Source organism: Anomalospiza imberbis, chromosome Z (genome assembly GCF_031753505.1).
Source record: "Anomalospiza imberbis isolate Cuckoo-Finch-1a 21T00152 chromosome Z, ASM3175350v1, whole genome shotgun sequence".
Classification (NCBI taxonomy): domain Eukaryota; kingdom Metazoa; phylum Chordata; class Aves; order Passeriformes; family Viduidae; genus Anomalospiza; species Anomalospiza imberbis.
The window spans coordinates 7,608,015-7,632,922 of record NC_089721.1 but is presented as its reverse complement, the minus strand read 5'-3'; the positions used below and the strand labels follow the sequence as shown (position 1 = coordinate 7,632,922).

At 41.4% G+C, this 24,908-nt stretch overlaps 1 protein-coding gene across 1 annotated transcript in view; it reads right to left on the bottom strand.

The window, feature by feature from the left end:
* DNAI1 (dynein axonemal intermediate chain 1) overlaps window positions 1-24,908 on the bottom strand; it is a 135,999-nt gene that overhangs the window by 65,826 nt on the left and 45,265 nt on the right. The window contains exon 13 of the mRNA XM_068176628.1: window positions 9,153-9,400. Within this exon, the coding sequence (XP_068032729.1) occupies window positions 9,153-9,400 (248 nt within the window). The remainder of the gene's footprint in view (window positions 1-9,152; window positions 9,401-24,908) is intronic.

Genomic DNA, 24,908 nt, shown 5'->3' with positions numbered 1-24,908 from the left:
TTGTTTTTCTCATGTGGAATGTGCTTACAGAATTGTTTACCTGGGGTGATTACTTAAATGGATTCTGGTGAAAGTTGTTTGAGTCTAGTGGCCAATCAGATCCACCTGTGTCTGGACTCTGGAGAATGGGGTCACACGTTGTTAATAGTTAGATATAGTAGTTAGAGAAAGTAGCATGTAGTTTTTAGTATCCTCCCTTATATAGTATATTAGTGTATTATAGCATAGTTATGATAAAGAAATCATTCAACCTTCTAAAATAGAGTCAGACATCATCATTCTTCCCATTAGGTTCAACTACATTTTGCAACAACTGCACAATCTCATTTTGAAGAAAACACTTCAAGAATGATAACACAACATCTGTGAAGGCATGATGGGAAGAAGAGGACACTCTCAAGGCCTCTGCCACTTCTCGTTTCTGTTGTTCACAAACAGTTTCCCAGTTCCAGAAAGGAAAGTTCAGTTTTATTTTAAATTCAGTCTCATCTCTCACATGTTTACTGTGTGTCATGTTCAATCACACGGTGACTGTTTTGTTCCCTGCAATAGATGAGACTGCTTTGTATAGCAAACAAGTCTTTTGAGTGTGAGTAAAAGCTGATGGGGAGAGATAAATGAAAATTACTTGTTACTTAAAAATAAGTCCATTGAAAAATGTTCCTATCTTAAAATCTGGGCTTTCTTTTAAATGCAAATGTTTCAGCTATGACAGGAATCTGCAGATAAGGGAGCTGCTAAGCAAAGGAGGGTTTTCAGTGCTGTTCAGTCTTTTGTAGAAAAATTTGTTGACATTTTACCATTAAATCATGCAACAAGACAGAATGGATCAGTTCAATTTGCTTAGGAAGTAAACTTGCCTCCATGACAGAAGCCATTGAAGAGGTAAGGTCTATAAGGAGTAACTCCTTCTAAGGTGAGTCAGTAATATTTAAATATTTGGCTCTAGTGTTTGCCTTAGAGAGGAAATGGTTTAGACATCTGATGAATATCAAAGTGTTCAGAGATTCAAATGTCTTTCAGTCAGTTTGGGCTTCCTGCATTTCTCTTACATCTTTAATGAGCAACTCCAACCTAAAGGACTCCCTGGCATCCTATCTGTAGCAGAGGCAGGGATTTACTCAGCTGTCTCCTTACTTTACCCACTGTATGTATGGGATGATGAACATGGCAGTTAGGAGAGTCAGGGTGCCTGACAGGCTTGGTAACAGTAAACAGGTACTGAAACAAAGTTAGGTGCTTCATCTACAAAGAAATCAGGCATCAACCAAGGCAGCCAGCCTGGCAGGATCATATGTCACCAAGCAAAGATGCAGGAGGAAGAATTCTTTCAGAATGCCTATGATAATGAAAAGCATCTCAAGACCCCCTGGAATAGAAGACACAGCCCAGCACTGCCTGGATGCTCCAGGAGCAGCCCTCAGCTCCAGCTGTCAGGCACCCATGTCATGGACATGAGGCTGGATGACAACTTTATTTATGGGTTCCACCAATATTGGGCCTATCTGGTGGAATGTAGCTGATCTGGCTACAGGCAATACCAGAGACTTCCTATCTAATAATTTTGCAAATTATTTCTCTACTTCTAGCAGTATAAGGCTACTTACAAGTTTTACTACAAACATTCTCAGGGTTTTCTCCTCCAAAGTACTTGAGAGCTTCCTGATAGCTGAGGAAAAAAAACTACATGAGCTCAACAGCAATGAGGAAACACTCTAAGATAAACTCCCACATCATATTTAGTCCCATAAAAACTGCTCTTTAGAAAAACACTGCTCTTCTACACCTAGATCAAGTGCCCTCCATCCTGATGAGATCTTCCCGGGATTCAGAGGACTAGGCTCCATCTCTTCAGCACAAGTGAACTCAAGGGTGTAAGGTCAGCCAAGAGGAGCAAGAAATTAGGCTTACAACATCAGACCATCCACAAATTTGGGGTACAGAAAAAGGGTAGCAAAACTTTTCTTACTAAAGAGCATACGTGGTGGTGGTGGGTGGGACTCAGCTGTAAGCAGAGAGCATGGACATAGGAGTGCCACTGAAGCAGGGCAAAGGCCCAGCCTGAGGCTTGTGCATTACTCATGCTTCAGAGACTCAGATTTATCTGAAGGAAGCAGAGCTTAGCTATAAATAGCACTGGATAAGGCTGGCCCTACTTTCAGTTTGTTTTCTTCCTGCTGGGATTTGGATGCTCTCCTTTGTACAGTGTTTCACCAGGAATCTGTGCGCTTGTTCCCCTCACAGCACTGCCCAGTGAATTTATTAGGCTGGCATGTTAACAGACGAGGAGGGAGGAACCAGACATTAGACTGTCACCTGTTTGTCCTGTCAGTGGCTGTGTTCCCATGTTAGACACAGCACGCAGCTGAGCAATGCATGCCAGAGGCCAACAAAGCTCAGGGGTATTTCACCAGTTGCAATTCACAGCTCTTGGTTTCAATTCTGACTGTGCTCATGGTGCAAGATTCCCAGTTTGCAATAGACAAAATATGAAATTTCTCACTCTGTATGCAGGAAAAGCAGGTACACAGGGCAGGCAGGTTCACACCCAATCCCCCAAGCTGCCTGATGTTGCTACATCAGAAACAGTGTCTGCAATATGCCTGACAGAAGGTTCCCATCACCACAGGATCATGTGGATTGCAGCAAGGATGGGGAGAGACTTTCCTGGAGCCTTCTGGATGCTGAGAGCCCCGGACACCACATCAAGCTGTGGTAGCTCACTGTGGCTCTCAGGGTGGGAGAAGGGTGGGAGTCATGGCCAGCCCCAGCTCCCTGTATCTCACTATGTATCAATGTGACCTTGCCTGCAGCATCCCTGCCCAACTTGCCTCTAACTCTGCCATTATCATTCTCTTGCTTTTATTTTATCCTCTTCAGAGCAGCATTCTGTTGTTTCACAGGCTGTATAAGAGCCATTAAAACCCATCAGTGTGTTTATATGTACACTATAAAGCAGCAGAACAGAATTCAAAGACCCAAGCAACCAAACAAATGCATAACAACCTCTCTGGTATTTTAAACCTCAGGCTAACATCTTCCAACATCCCATGGCTTAAAGGGACTTTAAGGGACAATTTTATAAGTGAAATTTTCTCCACAAATTAGCCCCAGTGCAACTAACAGGCAAAGAAAGTTTCTTGTATGTTGCTTGGAGACACCAGAAAAGAAATAATCTGAAAACCCACAGAAGGATGGTTTGGATCTTAAGTAAAAGGAAGAGGGTTAGAGTAGCATGAGAGAAGAATCTATTTAACAAGAAACAGTGAGAGCAGAAGGTAGAAAATAAGTTCAGCATCTGAATGAAGTACAGAGAGAAATGCAGCAACAAAGCAAAACAAGCTCATTTTTTAGACAAACATTACATGATCTGCAATGGAGACTTTGCTAGACAATTTCTAACCCAAATGAATCCATGCCCAAGGCACAATTTAAAAATAACCACAAATAATTTCTGAATCTCCAGAAGATACCATCTCAAAAAGTACAATGCCAAAGTTAAACTATGAGAGATTTTGTACATTATTGTCAAAGACATTTAGGAATAAGCCTTTGGATGTTTACCTTTCCTAACCTATAGTGGCTTAAAATGTGTCCAACAGTTTTGGACAAGGTATAAGCACACTGCAAAAATTTTATCCAGCATTTCTGCCACCAGACTATCTTGCAATTTCCACCACTCCTACCATGCATAAATAAGCCCAAAGCTTCCAGATGATTTTGTGGCTCAGCACAGCCTTTCCAAAAAGTGGTAGAAGTTAACTCTCTGTGGGAGATAGGATTTCCTCCATTAGGGCTGTGCCTGTAGTTAGCTCTCACAGCAACGGAGGACAACCAGAAAACTGCTGATCTTGACCCTGCTTTCTACAGCAAGCATATGGCAACTCTTCCCAAGCACAGCCTTTCCTTCCCAGTTCCCTTCAGGAGAGGACAGGGACACAACTGATGCTAGTCAGTCACTAAGTGTCTCATGGTGCTGCAGTGGGGAGCCAGTGTCAGGTACTCAGCAGACAGGACAACTGCTGCTGCAACAGCCTGTTACTGGACACAGAATTCAGTGTAGGGAGCAGGACTGCAGCTAAGGACTGAAGGAGGAGTAAAAATCCTCCTTCAGCAAGAGAGCAAGAGAGCCTCTAACAGACTGAGATCTCTGCTTCCTACTTCTGTGCAAGTGCAGAATGAGTGACCTCTCTGGTCTCTTTTACTTCTGGGATGTCAGAAGTTAATTCAACTGTCTGTCCTGCTTGCACTTGGCCAGGTATGCAAGGCACAGCAGGTGGCCCAAAAAATGTAGTAGAAAGCTGGAGCTGAAGAGGAAGGTCCTCCATGCAAACATTGAGCTGACCCTATACGAGAAACACAGTTGGCTTGCATTACTGAAGAGGTTTGATGCCAAATTACCCTCACAATTAGATTTGTGCTCCATTTTGCTTTCAGGCTAGATTCTTCCTCCTTTCTTGGGTTTAGATTCCTTGGCTTTAGGTCTCTGTTTCACATTCTATTCTCCAGATTTCTATTTCTCCTCTAGAGTTATCCCCTAGCACTATAATCGCAGAGTTGAATAAGATTTTTTTTCACTGAACTCTCCTCAGCAACCACCTATTGTGTACTTCTTAGTGAAGGCAACAGGAGGGGTGTTGAAGCTGTTTTGATACAGCTGATCTTTATTCTGACCTTGATAGCAACCTTCTATCTTATATTTTTCTTGTATTTTCTTTGCATTAAAAAATTTGTGTGTCTGAAGCCAAAGGAACAAAATATTATGTGAAGTAGTAACATCTCAGTGGCAATGTAAGCAGCAAAATCTGTTTGTCTGACTGCAGATGACAGATTTAGGAGAAAGCTCATCATCAGAATGAAACAATGTGCTGGTGTGACAGTGGATTATGAACAAAATCCTTTTTTTTTTTTCTTCTAAGTGCAGAAAATATGTTCAGCTTTTCATAAAGACCTGTCTTTGTGGAGTTGTGTTTGGAAGCACAGAATGGGGTAAAGAACAGCAGGCTGTGCTTACTTTAAAGGGATTTTCATTTACTTCTATCAACAAAACAAGAATTCAGTGAGCTTGGGGTGGCTTCACAAACTGCAAAAGTTCAGTGTAGATTTATTTCAGAACTTAGAGTAAAACACAGAAAATAGACAAATAGAAGGGATCACACAATTATGTGACAAACTCCAGTGAGCAGTTTCAGGTGTGTTTTGTCAGGTTGACACTTGAGATGGAACATCCACAAGTTCTGCTGGAAAACTGTTCTGCAAGTTGACACTCCTTTTAATTTCCTTTGGTAGTTTGCAGGCTATCACCATCTTGCCTTGACTTCTTTGTCCAAACCATGAGCATCACATCTAACCTGACTGGGATTTGGTGAAGAATTAGCCTGCAGTGGCCAGCCCTTTCTCTTCCCATGTATAAATAAATATAGGAAAATAATTCTCTCAGGATACCATCTGAAGCTCATGATATCAGCTCCTCAGGGAGAACAGATCAGCTTCAGTAAATCAACACTGAACAAAGTTGTGTTTTCAACCAGTGAAGTCCCCACAGCAATTCCAAACCACATTGTCCACATGGGTATGCGAGATTTGCTTGAAGGACAACTAAAAGAAATGTTCCATTTGCAGATCCTAGGGTCAACACTCTGCAGTGGGAATCTCTGCAGTAACTCTGATGGTGAGCAAGTAAAAAAAAAAATTATTTTCAACCCTCTGCAACAGGATTGGCTCTGCACTAGTCTCAGCAGAAATAACATCCTTTTGGCTTGATGTGAAAGTAAAATAGAAGCTCACAGTGAAAACAAATCTGTCAAATAAGATGTGTTTTAGGAAGGGGATTGAACAACAGAAACAAACCCTAACACATAGTTTCAGTTATCAATTCCTGATTCTGAATTACTCCAGCTTCCAAATAGTTCAAACCTAAAATATTTGGTATATCCCAGTGAAAAAAGATAAGAGAAAAACCACTCTTCTCAGCTGTAAACAAACCCTCAACATAAACTTTTTAAAAGAAAGGAGAAAGAAAAAAATTAAAGCTAGAAAAAGGAGAGGTTCTATGCTGAGAGCCCCTTCCCAGCAAGGCGTCACTTCTTCCCAGAGAACACCGCTCCTGTGGCTGCAAAGTCTAGTCCAGTAGTTCCACATCGGCCAACCTCATTAACCTTCAGAGCCAAGCCCTGGGATTGAGCCATTGGCTCAAAAAACATACACTGTTCAGAGACTTGCTTTGTGGGCCTACTCAGAGATGATGGGAGTGTGAGGATTTTGCTGACTAATTGAGAATTATTTTTATTAAAGAGGGGTTTAGGTTAATGGCACACAGGTTTTTTGTTCCCAGCAGAACATGACAGGTTTGACACAGTTTTTTAGGAGGTGACTCCTTTTAAGCTGGTGTTTACATTCAAAGGGAGAGGCCTGAATTCACTTATGTGGGAGATGATTTCTAGTTCTATGATCCTGTGACACCTGAGTTTTCATGGCAGAAGCTACATCGCACTGCATGCATATCCATTCATATGTCTATGTACATGTGTATTCCTCTCTGTTTATTCCTCTCTGAGGATTTGGATCCTCACCAATTAGTAATAAGCAATTAGAAATGTGTAATTTAAAACAGGCTAGAATTTTCCATTATTTACAGTGTAATAGCACTTAATACATGGGAGATAATTGCCAAATCTATAAGAAACCATTGCTATGCTCATTTAAAAAATAGGGAGTAGTATAAAGTAGACAAACTCTTTCTTAGGTAACAGAAGTAGAAAATTTGTATTATTTCATTTTGCTCTTAACAATGGGAACATTACATCAGCTTTGTTTTATGCAAACGTACTGAGATATTACTAAGTCACTGAAAATGAAACAGCACAAGAAAAGAGCTGTCAGTCTGCTTTACCCACTTCCCATTTTGCTTCCATTGTGAAAGGGTTGCATTGTTTCAAAAGAAAAAAGCCAGGCAGTCCAGAGAACAAAGGCTCCTAATTGTTCAGGATAACATTGTTACTTTTCTACTTTGTTCACTTTTCCTACAAAAAAGGGGGATTTTTTTGAGGTCTAGGATCTAGACAAAGACTGACCCTCAGACTAGCGGGGTGGTGGTGGGAGAGAATAGGGTATCTTTGAGCTAAACATGAGAAAAAAAGCATCACTTTCTAGAACCATTTAATGCTGAATTAAGAATAACAATCCTATGTCTCAGCCTAACATGTAGTCCATGCTGCTTTTTGTCACATTGAATGGAGTGCAAATCTTTTGTAAACCTTTTGGCTGATATTGACAAATGCTTACCCTTTAGCTCTTTCCAACAGAGGTACAAGCTCTTTGGATTGCTGTACAATCACCTGACTACTAACTTTGCTTGCAAGTTTTGTAGAAGTTAAAATTTCTAAAGTTTAGTAAAAATATTGGTATTTTAATCACAGAATCACATAATTATTTTGGTTGGAAAGTTGGAACAAGACCTTTCTGTTCCAACCTCCTTGCCATGGACAGGGACACTCCACTAGAACAGGTTGCTCAGAGAAATTCTCATATTGTCAGTGAAAACTAATGATTATGATTCTCAGCACTCAACCTGTGGAAATAAAGAAGCAGGAACTTCTTTACACATCTATCCATACCCATGGAGTGGATTATTTCCTTTTCAGAGCTATCTTCCAAGAGCATTTAATGATTTTTTTTCAGTTCTGAGCCCAACTGCTGCCAAGTGGTACACATAAACCTACCCCTACAAACCCCACAAAGAATGCCTCCACTGCTGTGTGTACCAGCTCCTGGTCTGCAGGGAACAGGCTGCTAATAACGCCTCTTCAGCACACAGTCCTCTCCAATATCATCTGGGGCACAATGGACCTGGGATTTTTGTGTCTCTAATGTAACAGCTGCAACTTCCTATAGCATGCTGCAACAAGGCCATGAAAAACTTCACACAGGACTTACTATTTTGCCAGGCTTTTTTACTGGAAGCCTAAATGGCAATGGGAAAAGCTCAGAAGTTTTCTTCATGGGTGTGTGTGTGGGTGAGTGTGTCTGTGTGTCCAGGCTACTCTGTTAACCTCTTATAGAAGAGCTATAAATATCTGCTAGAGGAAAAGCTTTGGACAGACAGGCAGGAAATATAAAATTCATGTCTTCTCTGAAATGTTACATTTGCACAAACTCTCTGTTTCTAGCAAGCAGAGGTCTTGCTCTTGGCATATTCCACATTCATCAGTAGTCCCATCAGGTTCCCTTGATCTCCTGGACTTTTACTGGAAGATGGCGCCATGGCTGGGGGACAATCCTTGCAAGGCATGTGCTTAAGTTCAAGGAACACTGGTGTGAGGCTGTATCAGCCAGCCTAAGTCAGTGACAGCCATAGTCACCACAGCAACATCTTTAGCCCAGGCTAGCAAACCAAGCACACACCCATGCACCTCAACAGCCTCATACAGACCATGTTAAAATATGTGCTGCCACTTCTACTGCTAAGAACAAGATCAAAAACACAGGTACCAGTGATTCATTCTGAGCTCAGATTACCTTACAGACACAGCTAGTTAGCTGGATGTAGCAACGTATTTACCCTGGCCCTTCACAGTACCACCCATCTGGTGGCTCTTTGTGGCAGATGCCAGAGTGGCAGTAGTTTAAGAACATTACCTGCACACTGCAGTTCTGAATTCACTAGAGTACTTCAAGGTCAACTAAAAGTTAACTATAACGTAGTGTGTCTTGAATCCTGGTGGCAGCCAGTTCCACAGGCAGCTGCCCCTGAACTTCCTGTGCCAAACAGCACTCTCTTTTAGGCTAATATACTTGTTTTACTTGTTTTTATGCACTGCTTATCCTGTCATGTTCTGTTTGGAACACAAATAGCGTTGCATGCTGGTACATACAGAAGATACCAGTTCTTCTCCAAAAAGAAGTCAATTCTAATAATGAAAACTAAGGAGAAATAATTGTTTACAGCAAACTTTTGCTCACAATTTTAGTGTCTGCTGAGGACTGAGCATTCATTGCTTTGCCTTTGTACATATTTCAAAATTAGCTTGAAATACAACTTAATCAATTGCATGTACTAAAACAGCGCCCTTTCCCCATACAGGACTTTTCCTGCTGTGCCCAAGCTCCATGCAATTCAAAGCCAAATCACAGGAAAGGAAAAGCACCCTTACCTGCCACACTGGCTCTGTGTGCTTTCCTGACTTAGCACTGCTCTTGTAGCTGGGCTGGGAGCTTGCCTTCTTTAGGTTGTAGATGGCCACATTGCCGTCGTAGAAGCCCACTGCCAGGAGGTGGGGGTGGTCACTGTGGAAGTCCAGGCACATGACGCCACTCTCACTGCTGAAGGAGTACTCTGGGAAGGAGGGGTTCTTCAGGGTGTAGAGCAGGAGCATGCCATGGCCCTGCTTCATGAAGTCATCTAAACAAGGAGATGTCAGATCAGTTTCCAGGATCCTCAGCTATTGAAAGGCAGAAACAGACAGCTCTCACCTATGCCCGAAACCTACCTGAATGCAAAGTTACCAGTCACAGGACCAAATGGTCATTTTGGTATGCCCACATCTGAACATCCTTTCCACCATTGATATGCCACCTCCAGGACATAGGCACAATGTACTTATACAGAAATGTTACTATTTAGGTGTGCTTTTTTCCCAGGAGAGAGAGCTGTGAGGAGAAGTGTAGAGGAAAGAAAGAATTTTGTGGACATTTCTTTCCTTGGGCTAGGATTACACTTCTTTTTGTGGCCTAAGACTTCACTACACTGCAGACATAAGGCTGAACCAAGGATAGCACCATTTCAATTTCCATACTGGTGATATTTGATATTTCAGTCTCCACTACATTTTCAAAGAAAAACATTTAATTAATGTATCTGTAAAGAATTATATCACTTGCCATTACTCATAAGTGGACAATGTAAAAGTCACTACAGCTTTATTTTCTATTTATGTCCAACATCTCCCAGTTTGGCACAGAAGCTTTTTTTTTTGCCTAGACTTTCCAATCTTTTTTCTATTTACTTTCACCTTTTCTTTGTGCTTTCTGGAATTAGCTCTCCCTTTTCTCAGTAGGATCATCTTTCTTTTGTGTTTTTTTGTCATCATGCCCTGACTGTCTCTGCAATTCTTAGGGTATTTCGATCATGTAAAAAAACAATTTCCAAATTCTCTGAAAGGGAAAGAAAAGCTGTTGATGTAGATAAGCTCTCCAGAAACAAAGAAGGAACTTTGCTAATCTATGAAAACAATGCTGCCTCTGAGAGCATTCTAGCTATCCAGTGCTTTTTATTACTGCCAATGCCTTCAGGCACACAGTATATGGGAAATAAATTTACTGCTTTCTGTGCTTCAAGTACTCACTATACATTCTGTTTCCAGAACAGTCCTCCCATTTTAAAACTGCTTCCTGCCTTTCTTAACATTTTTTCTGACCTGCAGGATCAGGTCTTGGTAAATGTGTACTCCAGTGATAACACTAACTTTAGAGAGTTAGTAGCAAACTGATTCCAAGTCAGCATGCAGGTACAGACATTGTGTACTCCATGTTTAACAGGACCACATTAAAACATTCAAAGAATCAGTAAAGAAACACACATTAACAAAATTATTACTGCTGCTTTGTACTAGATTATCAAAATAGAATATTTTCACAGGTCTCTCTGTACTGGGGATAGAAGATGAAAATGGCTTCTTTATTTTGCAGAAAAGTGAGATTCCAAAACTGGCATTAAACATATCTGACCCCAAATAATATTTTTTTTTAATGAAGGGGAATCTTATTCTTAGAATTCTTGCTGAAAAGGAATTGAGCTTACTTTCTCCATCAGAGATTTTCCAGTTCTTTTAATTCACAGAATTGTCTTTGTTCTTAACCAAGTAATGTCATTAAACTGGTATTTAGTTGAGACCCATGCATGATAAGGATGAAGCTGCACTCTCCTTAGAAGCAAAAGCACTTGGGAAGGCTGTGGAAATGGCCACCAGGAGTGACTCAGAGCAGAATGAAGTCAAATTGGTTGGACAGTCTTTGAATTTAACCTATTTCATGCTCTTATTTCTCTTGGACTGAGCTGACCAGCCAGGCATATTCCCAGAAGGTCTGTAGCATATATTAATTTTCTATATGTTAGCAATGTGTTGAGGAACCTCAGAGAGCTGCCTCCATGTTCCTTGCACAGACAGCAGAGGAGACACGTCTACCGAGGGTGATTTAGCCAGAGATCTAAGTGGGGTTTTGGAGGTGGTTCTCTTCCCAGTCACCTGACAGGAACAGAGTCTACCCACATTCCTCAGTGAGAGGTGATAGAGCAGGCCTTCATCAGGTGAAATCATTCAGCAGCTTCAGCAATTCCACCTGAGGGTTAGTCTGGCAGGAGGAAAACAAAGCCTTGAGAAGAAGCTCTGGCAGAGTGAAATGTAGAGCCAGTTTGCAGCTTAGGACACCCAAATGTAGGTCTGTGTATGCTGGCACTCAGAGTCCAAGCTCTGCTACCATCAGTATCAGCAGCACCTTAAAGGGGAGTTTTCTATGAGTGCTGCTTTATTCTCTAGGCTCCATTGACTGCAGTGGCCACTACAGAATGTTAAACCTGCCTTAATCTAAGAGCTGAATCCTACCCATATAGTCTCCTTTACGTTATCAAATACCAGGAATGTGGGGTAAATCACAGATGTGTGAATACTACCTGTACAGCTGAATAATATGATTGCTAAAGTACAGCCTAGTCTTGATGAAAGGTAATGTGATGAGAATAACCCACAATTAACACGGAAGCATGAGGCATAAACCTCAGCAAAACACTAACCTGCTGAGCATAGGCATATCAATCCATTTTAATATACAGTGAATTCTCATTCAGGGTACTAACCTGTGACATATCAATATATTCTTTAATGAATACTTTTTAAAAAGGGCTTATTTCATTAGTGATATACAGTGTTCCAGAATAGCAAGCACAGCACATATCCACAGCAACACATCCGTGCTATAGCTTTAAAGAGCAGCATTTTCAAGAAAAAGGTTTTTGGTTTTCAGTAAAAACAAGCAGAGTACTGCACTTTGCCCCAAAACACTGGGCAAACAGACTCTCAGAATGTGGGTGAATCAGTGCTAGAAGATCACAGAGCACAGCCAAAAGGTGCAAAAGGCACAGACCAAGATCTGGCAATGGTGAACCACTGTTGGAAGTGAAGGTAGCATCTTCAGACCTGAGACAGTGGCTCTGCACCTCATGGATGCAGTGGTAGGGACTGGAAGAGTAATGGATCTGCCCTATGCAGATCCACTAAGTGCAAAGTGGTGGGGTTTTTTTGGTTTTTTTTTTTGTTTTTTTTTTTTTTTTTTTCTGAGATACAAGGGCTGGAGATATTAGAGATATCGGACAGTTTTTATGATAATCAGTGCCAGCAGGACTTGTTCTTTACAGGAAGACACAAGAAGAAGAAGAGAATGAACAGACTCTTGCTGCCATGAGGAGCTCTCAGTGTTCACTTGAGCAGAGGCTAAATTTTAGACACTGACATGTAACAAGTGTATGTAGGAAGACAAGTTTTGCTAAGGAAAGATGCAGATAGAGTGATTACTGGTCTCAACATGGAGAACTGAGCCTGTAAACATCACATGCAAACAAAAATAGGTTTCAAATCAACTATGACCACTATCTAAAATATTCCCCTGAATATGTCTTTATAGCTGAACAGATTCACCCCAAATCCTTTTCAGAAAAATACTGCAGTGGTAGAAAAGTATCCCAGAATATGATTATCATATCATCAAATAGTTTATACAAAGTAATAATCTGAAAAGCATCTGAATCTTTTATTCTGATGCTTACTAAGTACCATTTATATTATTCCTTACCAGAATTTAAAAGAATCAGCAAATGTCCAATATCAGATCAAAGTCTTTTGTTTGCTGGACAGAATTTTAAAAAATTATTTGTATCTTTCCCTCTTTATTCATGAACAAAGCCATGAGACATACATAGTTTTCTTCCGTTTCCTCCAAAATGCTTAGGGCTGAACAACTATGCTCAAAGCAACATCATCCTCAAGGTAGAAAGCACAATGCTTCAGGTAAATCCTGCAGCCACATAATAAATCTCAATGTGGGGACCTTCCATGGACATGAGTTAAAGTCAGTATTTTTACTACACAAGGAGCCGGTGCTAGAGTTTCTTGTGTGATAAGCTGCCAAATTACTTTCTCTTTAGAGGATTTAAACTCCAAAAAACTGTAGCCTTATATCTTAGATCCTGTGATCCTATGATGGCTTTCTAAAAATCAAGTCTGCAAGCTGTCTCACTGATATGGCTTGGACGAAGATATCATCACACCAAAAAGAACTACTGGTACCTAAAATCTGTCTTGTGTGCTCTAAGAGCCCATCTGGGAAAAAAAAAAAAAAAAAGCAAAATGAAGTACATTTGTGAACAGTTGATTGTTTCTGAGCATCACAGCTACGCAAGCAGTTCTACTCTCCCAGATACACTCATGCTTTGAACTGGCTAGCTGGGGCTCTATCCTTTAGGACTACTTTACTAAGAAGCCAAGGGAAAGGGCTGGTTCAGTTTCACAAAATTATTGGTAGCCAAAGATACATCTCCGCTATTTATTTGTCTTTCCAATATTTAAAGTGTAGAGGACCAAAAAAAGACCAGCAAATTTTCCCTAGTAAATTGGAAATCTTCAAAACCCTAAGCACAATCTAAGAATATTCCTGTGCTTCCATCTGCATGGCATAGACATGATGACCAAGAAAGTCACAAATTAGCGAATTTTCAATACTATTTATTTTTTTTCAGTGAGCAAATCCTGTGCAGCAGAGCACTGAGCACAGGCTAATCTAACCCACTGTGAAATAAGTTGAGTAACCTTGCACTGCTCTAGCAAGACTCTCTCCTGGCTTATTTTAAAAAACTGTGCCAATTCCACACTTTGCTGCAGTCGCAGAATTGGTGTGCTATAAGAAAGGAAACAGCTGGCACTTCGGACTTAACTGTATGCCAGTAATTCCGAAAAATCAGGAAAGAACAAATCTTTCCAAGAGCTCAGAGAGTTTGGGCATGGGCTGAATGTGTTTTCAAAGCTCTTCAGGAATAACAATAATATCTCAAAATTTTCTAGCACTTGAGAGTGCTTTAAGCTTGTATATGCAGCATTCCTATTTACAGAATGAGCTAGGGCAGCAGAGGGACTGCCAAAGACACTACAGCAAGCTAGAACAGAGAACAGAGCTGGGACTTCAGAGGGCTCTGCCCAACCAGACTTCATCCCAGGATCCCTGAGAAATTTAAATAGGATCATTGGTGCTCATTCTGTTCCTATCCCTTTAAATGCTCAGAGCACTTAGGTCCACCGTACTTGTGTACAACACAATGCTGTGTTCATATATCCCACATCACTATGGATCAGGCTGTGAACCATATTGTGGGCAATGAAAATACAAATATTGGTCTTTCAAAATAGTCCCTTCCCAGAAAAGAAAATGTTTTGAGAACTCATTACTTCATAACTCAAGGCCAGAAAGCCTGGTATCCTCTTTTCCACAGATCCAAAAATGTTACTGGCATATCCTGTTTTGAGCCTGATAACTTGGTTTTGGCAAGTATATGCATATTTCATATGAAGATCTCAAAAAAACAGAGAAGCCACTGTTTCATTTTGCAGTTTGTTTCAACATTTAATCGCTTTGAGTGATTAAAAAGCTGCACCTAATTCCTTACTTGACTTACCTGGCTTGCCACTGCTAATTCTTATTATGCCTACCTTGACTGGATAAAGGACTTCTTTCATATCTGGTGCTTCTCTTCATTAAATACTTTAAAAACTGAACACTAGTCACATTTCAGCATACTTTTGATAACCATCACAGCCTGAACTCAAAAAATCCCATTTATTTTCACCAGCACTGCACAGTGCTGCTTAGCAAAAAGCCAGGAACCAACATTAACTTTGCCACATCCAGTGAAAGGCACTGCCTCCACAGCTGCAGAGAGAAAGCCACTTCTCAGCAGACATGGAGAAGACTAGAATATTTTCAAAATTTCCAGAGACAAGTGGAGGATATCACATGGCCAGGATTTGTGCGAGGGCCCGACATCATTCATTTTGAGTCCAAATTTCAACTGGATGTTGTTCTCTCTCCACATTTGGGGCGTGCTCTCCAACTCTTGAATCAACCTGGGGCTCTGTCTGAACTACCTACAATTTTTCTGCATGCTTTGGAAAATGTTGGCTCTGGAATCAAACATAATATTCCAGTATTAGTCTCACTAATGTTTAAATAATATCTCTACTGCTATTCAGGATTCCCTGTTTGCATACCAGAATCATGTTCAGCCTCCTTGCCAAGCTACCATATTAGGGACTCAAATTTCTTAGTTGTACACAAAAGTGGGATTTTCTTCCTTTTCTTTTTTTTAGGAGTTGCTGCCTTCCAAAATACAACACTCTTTTTTGTCTAGAGAAGTATTATACTATATTTGACTGCACTAAAATGCATTTGCTTTGAATAATTCTGGTTTACCACAACATTAATCACTCTGTACGACAGCTCTGTTCCCAATATAATTTACAACTTCACCTGCCTTTTCATCAGTCACATATTTCATCTGCTGTGAGTTTATATTCCCACCCACAGGACCAATGAAAACAGTGCCTAGATCCAGGGCTACTACAGCACCCCCTCTGAGACACTGCCTCAGATGATAATTCCACCAGCATTTATTTTCTGACATTCATCAGTGGAAGTTGAACGCCCCTGTTGAGACCACCTGCATTGGCCTGGACTCTGTGAGCATAGGCATTTCCTATCACAGGGAAATATGTACCCTCCAATTAGCAGTGTTAGTACTGCAAGATCTGCAAAGGCTGAGCAAGTCCACCAGTGCAGAGGAGGCAAGTGATAGATCATTTTGGCTTATGCTGATTTAGATGCTTGAATGTCAAATTTAACATTCTGCTTGACACATTTCACCAGCTGCTTGACTAATCCCTGTTACTCCTGATCCAGTTAACATTTTTAGCTGGGGCTCTTAGGAACTTGCAGTTTGGATAACAGAGGTACAAAACCAGAATTTCGAAGTCTTCTGGATATTTTGGAGAAGACAAAATTGACAGATGATGAAGCAAGTAGTAATTTATACATGTCCTGAGGCCTTGTTGCCGTCCTAATATGTACTGTGGGCTCTGCACATGTCAGAGGCAAGACACACCTCAAAAGCAGAGATGGATAGATAGAGATAGCCTAAAATTACTCTAAAATACAGTCTGGCAGAGTAATACAAGAGAAACCACAGTCCACCAGACCAACAAAAATGAGTAGTTAGGAACCACAGGAACCATGCACTCTTTGTCAGGGCCTGTGAAAGCAGAGGTTCAAAAGCAAACAAAAACAGGGGAGAAGGGGATGAAAAGATGTAGCAGTTTCCTGAAAAGAGCAGAAAGATCTGGCTTTCGTCTGAGCTCCCATGAGAGTGAGGGGAGCAGGTGAGCAGTGCAAAAAGAAGGAATATGTGACTTGGCTGAGTTTGCAATGCTCTATATAAAACCGGAGTTTTCTCCTTCTGATCAGACAGGCTTTTTCATCATGGGTCTAGCACACACTATAATTCTTCCTTAAATTTTCTTCTCTAAATAAATGCTCATAAGGGCATGATTTTACAATGTAAAATCAGGCAGCTGCCTCTATTTTATGAAAGCTAACATCAGGCTGAGGGAGGGGATTCTGCCCCTCTGCTCTGCTGTCATAAGACCCCACCTGGATTGCTGCATCTAGTTCTGGTGTCTTCAGCACATCAGACCTCAGCCTCTTGGAGCAAGTCCAGAGAAGGCCACCAAGATAATCAAAAGGATGAAGCACGTCTCCTATGAGGAAAGGCTGAGGCAGCTCTTGTGTCTGCAGAGCATTCTGGAGCTGGGAAGCCAGACAGGTGCTAATCCTCTCGTTACACACTGGGCAGCATTTGCCACAATCACCTGAACTTTTGCTTCTTTGCTCCTACCTTTCTTGTTTCCATTGATATAAGCTCCAATTTTGATTGTATTTTACTCTTTAATACCTGAGGCTCTGTTTCCTCTACCCCTGTTCTATGAAACTGGCACATTTGAGAACATTTGCAACCAATTAAATATTTAAGAGTGCCATCAAGTGGCCAAGTGAGGGGCTTCCAGGTGGCATGCAATGATTAAAAATCCCCAGGATCATGCCAGAAATGGATATCTACAAATGTGCTGCCTCTGGATAATCACACCAGCCTGCAAACAAGCCAGGCTGCCAGCATTTTAGTATTCCTGACCACAACAGCTTTGAGGGGGATGCACACACTGCAGGAGATGCTTATGTATTCCATAATTAAGAGAGAGGAAAGTTAGTGTTTTATGGCAGTGCTGTGGTCTCTTGGAAGCAGACAGATGATGCTTGATGAGATGGACATGTACAGCTCAGGCCATTGAGGAGACATTGAGAAATGATACAGCAGCTCTGAGAACATTTTTGAAGACATTTGGCAGAAGACCCAGAATTGATAGAAGAGCAAGGAAGAGGCAGAGTCATACATATGGGCATGCAGTCAGTTTTGCACTAGCATGCACCACGAAAATTAAGAGTAGCCATTACAGATCCAACACCTGCCCCTAGCCCATTTGCATCGGTAGTTAACATCAAATGTTTAGGGAAGTGTATAAAAATAGGGCATAAAACCAGTGATATTTCTTCTAGAGGACTGCCTATGCCCCTACTAATTTGTAATTAAGCATTTCCCAGGTCCCTAATAGACCTCTTCCCATTTTTCAATGCAGCCAGCTACTGAACATTAAATTTGGACAATATTTATCAGAATTCCTCTTTGCATAAGGCTGGGATATAAACCAGATATTCACTTCTTCGACAGAAATTGTAAGGGGTTTTGCTTGCTTTTATTTATAGTACATGAAATATTATGTATCTTAAGCAGGTATGTTAAGTGTATAATTGGGGGTTAGCATAAATGGATTTTTAGAGCTACTAAAAGTAGATTTCAGAGAAAAAAATTAGTCAAAAAATAGAAAGAAAGAAAACAGAAATACCTAAATAATTGTTAGTCTCAAACAGAATCACATAATCATTGAATGGCCTGAGTTGGAAGGAACCTTAAAGATCATCTTGTTCCAACTCCCCCAACATGGGCAGGGGCACCTTCCACTAGACCAACTTGCTCCAAGCCCCATCCAACCTAGCCTAGAACACTTCCCATGACAGGGCATCCACGGGGCAACACAATGGCCTGGTACACTTCTCTGACAACCTGTGCCAGTGCCTCAGCACCTTCACAGTAAAGAATCTCTTCCCAATATTTAATCCACACCTACACTCTTTCAGTTTAAAGTCATCTACCCTTGTCCTGTCATTACATGTTCTTGTAAATAGTCCTTGTAGGCTCCCTTCAGATACTGGAAAGACATAAAAAACTCTGAAGCCCTCTCCATTCGAGGCTGAACAACCCAAATTATCCCAGCCTTTTTTCATAGGAGAGATGCTCCATCTCTTATCACATTGGTGGCTTCCTCTGTGCTGGCTCCAGCAGGTCCCTGTCCCTCCCGTGCTGGGAGCCCAGGGCTGGATGCAGTGCTCCAGGTGGGTCTCAGCAGAGCAGAGCAGAGGGGCAGAATCCCCTCCCTGCCCTGCTGCCCACGGGGCTCTGGATGCAGCCAGGACACGTTTGGCTCTCTGGGCTGTGAGTGCCATGGCCGGGCCATGTGCAGCCTCTCACCCACAGCACCCCAAGCCCTTCTGGGCAGGGCTGCTCTGGGTCTGGTCATGCCCTGTGCTGGTACTGGGGGCTGCCCTGACCCTGGTGCAGCAGCAGCACTTGGCCTTGAGCTTTATGATGTTCACATGGACCCACTCCCCAGGCTTGTCTCTGGATGGTATCCCATTGTTCAGGTGTGCCAAAGCACCACTCAGCTTGGTGCTGTCATCAAACCTGCTGAGTGCACTGGATCCCTCTATCTATGCCATTAATGAAGACATTAAAGAACACTGGTCCCAGTACGGATCCGTGAAGGACTCGACTTGTCACTGATGTCCACTGGGACTCTTGAGACATTGACCACTACTCTCTGGATGTGATTATCCAACCAACTCTCTGGATGTATCCAAGCAATGCCTCACCACCCAACAGTCCATCCATCAACTCCATCTCCCTCCAATTTAGACAGAAGGATGTTGCAGGGGACCGTGTTAAAGACTGTACAAAAGTCCAGATAAATGACATCTGTAACCCTTTCCTTGTCCACTCCTGCTGTCACTGCATCACAGAAAGCCTCTGGTTGGACTTACCCTTGGTGAAGCCATGCTGGTTGCCTCAGTTCACCTCCCTGTCCTGCATGTGCCTTAGCAGAGTTTCTAGGAGGAAACTAGATCCCATGATCTTCCCAGGCAGAGGGGAGGCTGACAGGTCAGTAGTTCCTGGAGTCCTTCTTTCTACCACTTCTCAAGATAGATACAATGGTTTCCCTTATCCAGTCACCTGAGACTTCATCTGACTACCATGATTTTTCAAATATCATGGAGAGTGGCTTGGCAACCACATAATTTCATTGGGTTCCAAGACTTATGTACATTAAGATTCCTCAGGTGGGGAATTTGACTTTCTCTTACAGGGGGAGGGACTTTGCTTCCCCAGTCCTCATCCTGATGTTTGTCCACTTGAGAGGTGTAGGAAGAGGTTGCCGTTGAAGACTGAGGGAAAAAAGTTGCTGAGTACCTCAGCCTTTTCCTCATTTGCTGTTACCAGTTTTCCATAATTTTTTTATTGGGTGGGTTGCACCTCATTTAACCTTCCTTTTCTGGTTAATTTATCTATAGAAGCTTTTTTTTGTGTCCCTTGCCAGGTTCAGTTCCAGCTTCCTCTTGGCCTTCCTCACCCCAAATTGCCTAAACAACATCAGCTTGCACTGTACACTGCAACAAAGTAATAGCTTTCAATCTTTTAACCAAGTAACAAGGTCAGGGGGGAAAAGATAGTTGAGGCAAAAGGACAGAGGGTCCTTCAGAGTGAAATTTCCAAAGAACAAAAAGCTGCTATTAGGGAATGGAACTGGTCCAAAAGTTTAATATAAAGCATCAAGTATTTATGCAAAACATGGGGCAAATTTTGGCTTACACTTATATGTGATGGGTAAAGGATGAAAAAGAAAGAAAATAAATCACAGAACCACAGGATACCTGAGGTTTGAAGGTACCTCTGAAGAACATCTAGTCCAATTCTGCCTTCTTAAGCCAGTGTCAGTCAGAGCATGGCATCCAGGACAGTGTTGTCAGATTTTTAAAATCAGCCTCTCTAGACTGTGGAAATACTGCTCTTCTGCTCAAACACCCCCACAGTAAAGAAGTTATATCTTACATTTTAAGGGACTTTTATCTATCTCTTTTCACATCAATTGACTTTGGCCTTTCATTTGGTACCACTGAGAAGAGTCCCTCTCTGTTTTTATCATTCCCCTCCACCAGGTATTTATCCACATAAGAAACTTCTAGCTTTCTCTAGTGACATCCAACTTTGTAGACCTGCAGCTCTGAGAAGCCAACCATTATCTAAACCAGATCTGGCTCTGGCCAACACATGGATCTGCTGTGGGAGTTAAAGGGGAATTCATGTCCTCATTATCTCCCATCTCCTGTCTCCACCAGCCAGGCTGCTGTTGGACAATCAGTCTTCCTTCCAGCATCTCTGCAGCTCAGGAAGAGGCCTTGGACTGCATAGCATCTAGAAAGCATGTTCTGCTCCATAAAATTCCTCTCCTGTTCAGTGGGAGCCAAGGTGGGGATCAGTATAAGCATCTTGAGAATCTACTGTGCTGGCTCCTCTTTTGAGGACTCACCAAAAAAAAAAAAAAAAAGAGCTGATACAACTGTCCCTCCATGAAGATCTTTTATACAGCACTGGAAACCACTTCATCACACACTGTTTTATGGGAGAAGCTGGAGAATGCCTGTGAATCCCAGCCAGCTCTCTCATACCTGGAGGAATCTGATAAGAATACTCAGGACTGAAAGACTTTGCAGTAGCTCTTGGAGCAATACCTGCTGCCTTTCTTTTATTGCTGGTCAGCCTTTTCCCAAGAGCAGCCACTTGCTAAATTTCATCAATTATTTAAATACAGCATGATAATTTTGAAAAATTAAGGATGCATAGATTGTACAGTCATACAAACAGAGTGAGCCTCAAGTTCTTCACACAACAAAGTTGTATTCTGCTTGTCTCATAGCCAGAAAAACAGAAGGATCAAACAACTCAAATCTACTTACATGATTCACCACTTTGATCCCTCACTGATACAGTTAAGCATCTCTGAATACTTTTTCTTCCTACCTTCTCTAGTTGACTTAATTTTACAATACCTTCAAAAATACTCAATTTTATCATCTCTCACATACGCTACAGCAAAGTGATACCCATGAGAATAGACAATGCAAAATAATTTTTAAAAAACCACACACATGCAAAATGAGTTGTTTTTCATGTTGTTCTGATGTTAAAAGTTTCCAAAAAATGCAAATTTTATCTGCACTTACTTTTCAATGGCCAGAATTTTCAAAGTATTCCTGACAGAATTTTAACCTGAAGTGGCCTATCATATGAATCAGTGGAGGTTAGCATCCAGATATTTCTGGCTATATTATACAGTTTGGCAGCCTCATAAATATTACCAAGCATGAAGAGAAGAATTGAAAAAGTATGATTGAGTTCCCTAAGCAGGGACAAACAGAGGAAGATTTTACATTGCAGAAAATGTGGTTTTGCTTTACAGCAGCAAGAAACCAAAGGTAAGCTAAGAAAAGTCTGAACATCTTACAAGTTTCAACTAATGAAAACATTAAATTAGATAGATTTCCTTCAGGTTTTTACTAATGCATTCTGTTGAAAAATGATCCACACTCATCTCCAGGACAAAAGACAGAAAAGTCTTTGGAGAAAAAGTCTTTAATGAGGCCTTTTACATTTTCTTTGTACCATCCTGCCCTAGGAATAATGACAAGCCATCTAACTTCAGGAGCTTACAAAGTAACTTACATATTTCTAGAAATAATGATGGAATGTGTTCAATGCAGATTTATAAATTCTAAGATTAAAGAAGATAGTTGTGATGAATAAATCCTTTATTTGTTCCTATGCTTAATCACTTCCACCATTAAAAATTTATTTCCAGCTTTCTGGGATCTCTGAATTCTACTTCCAGTTGCTAGATTCTGTCCTAGATGAAAAAGTAAGATGAAAGAGTTCTTTTCTATAAGATATCTCCTTCCTTTCCCTTCAAGTAATTAATGGACAGTAATCAAATCACTACTTAATCTTCTCCTTAACAAGTCGAGTTGAATTGTTTAAAAACTGAACTGTAAGGCAGAGTTTTCAAACATAAGTCATAATGTGGTTCATCTCTGAACCTTTTAAATTTTAACACTCATTTTGAAAACTGAACTATTAATAGCTGGATGCAACATTCCAGGGAAGATCTCATCAGCATCATACACAGAAGTAGTTCCTCTTCCCTCTGCTACTCCAAAGTAAGAGAATGCATAGGAAATGCCATGTCAGACTCCCTTACAAATATTTCTGCAACCACTTTTCCAGGTTTAGCTGGAAGTTTTCATTCTCAGAGTGTAGACCAAGACAGGAAAATATTTTCACGTCCAGTTTCATGACTGACACAAAGCAATCTAACTATGGGCAGCTGCTAAATTGCTGATCTCTCTTTCCCTCTGCCATTTCTGATTCCCTGCTCTGTTCTCACCCCAGTGGTCCTGTGGTTGTTGACCTGGCTTAAAAAATATAATTTTAAATGACACTGCCATCTTTGGGTACTGATAATGACATTACATTTATGTAACACTCAATCTATATAACTAGCAATTCCTAAAATAAATCTGAGAAGGACTAGGTCTTTAAAGCTGCCTGGTGATCCAGCTGTCTGATTGAATGCTAGCCAGCAAAGACAGCTGAATTGGAAAGCTTCTCGCTCTTCGCATGGGATAGCTGGGAAAAGTTAGGGGCTCTCCAGAATAGAATCACAGTGTGATGGCACAGGTCTGGGGAAGCAGCAATCAGGGTTGAATAACATATTTGAAAAAAAATGCCTCTACAGTCACTTCCCGTCCATGGGAATTGCTAGAATAGAGCCTGCTGTTTCTAGGACTGCTCTACAGGATTTGAGATGAATGGTGATCTGGGTATTTGCTGTTTGCTGTGAGCCCCTTGGCTTAGTTTTTTTCATCATTGTGAAGTAAAGCAGCATTGTGTGACCTCATCTGGAAAGACACAGACACTCAAGGCAGAAAAGAACCCCAGACATGACAGCAATGAAGACCATGTAAGTAAATAAAACAGGCAGGCAGAGATCCTGCCCACTCTGCAATCCCAGGTCACCGCGAAGGAGCTGTCACATCCATTGGCTCCGAAGTCAGTCTAAACAACAAACAGATAACTGCAGCTCCTGGATGGAAGAGAAAGGCAATTAGAAAATAGCTCGGCTGGGAGAAGTGCAATACAAGTTACCCAACACGTAAGTATTTCTACCTTAACCGTTCCTGTAAAGTATGTTTGCTCTAGAGGAGGGCTGGAACTCCTCATTGGTTTCCTTGCATCTTGTAAGGCTAGATGCCACAGCTAGAGCAGAAAGGGCTTCAAATTAACAGTAGAAAGCTGACCCCTGGTGTTGGGAACAGGGATACTGATAGAAGACAGCAAGGAAGGGAGGCTGCCTCACAGTCTGTGTAGTTCACAAATAAGATTCATTCACTAGCATTCCTTCAGACGAATGAATAAAACCAGCTGATGAATGAAAGCAACAGGCTACAGTGCTTGGCAGGAGTGTTGCTGTTTTCATTTCTATGCTTTCATATCGGTTCCTCCTCCACAAAGCATCTAATCAACCAATGCTGTACAGCAGAAAATTAATGGTTTCCTTTAGGGAGCTGCCTCACGATGCCAGAGAGTACAATAGGATTGTTTGTAAATATTTGGTTAGAAAAAGCAAGTAAAAATGGTATGAACACATGCAAGAATTAACATTGTGTCACTATCCAGTGGGTTATTTATAGTACAGAGGTGATGCCAGCAACCATTAACACATACTACACCAAACACTTCATGAGTGACTCTGCCCATACAATAACATGATTCAGACAGATCCAATCTGTAGACAGCTGATTGACAGCAGCTACCACAGTTTTCAGAGGATACACTGGGTATTTTCTTCTACTCCATCTCTGCATAGCACATAAAAGGGAGAGTGCTGAAGTAGCTTCAGAGTCTTTATGTAAATCCTCAGTCCTAATTTTTCCAGTCAAAACAGGGAATCGTTCTCAAGGTCAGAAATAACCTTATTTTCTTGATACTAAGTGTCCTTTGACAATTTCCCAAGGAGTAACAAAATACTCGATGGGTCATTAGCCCACACATGCTCCTCTGTGATGTTTTAATGAAACAGAACCCTATTTTGAAGAGATGTTCCCTTCCACGACTCTCTCTCCTAATAGAGGGACATCAGTAGGGCTGTGATGAGCTTCAAGCTGCTGTACATGCACATCCACACAAGGAATTAAAATAACTCTGCAGCACAACCACGGGGAAGGAGGCTGCTCTCCAGGAAGGATGCATCCTTACTTGCCTACCTGGCTTAAGTGGGAAATCCTTCATCTAATTCCCAGTCCAAGGTCTGTCCCTGTACTTCTGAATTTCAGCTTTGGAACTATAACAAGCCCTCTGGCAACGTGTTCCAGGTGCACTTGTGCAGGTTCTTGCTCCAGCCAGTGAGTCTGAGAATGCTGAGACAAGCTGCTTAAGAGAGGATGAGGCCCTATCCTCTTGAGCTTTAAGACACTGACTTTAAAAGTGTCACACATTTTTCAGAAGCCATCAAGCAGAATTAAGCCTCTCCAGATAT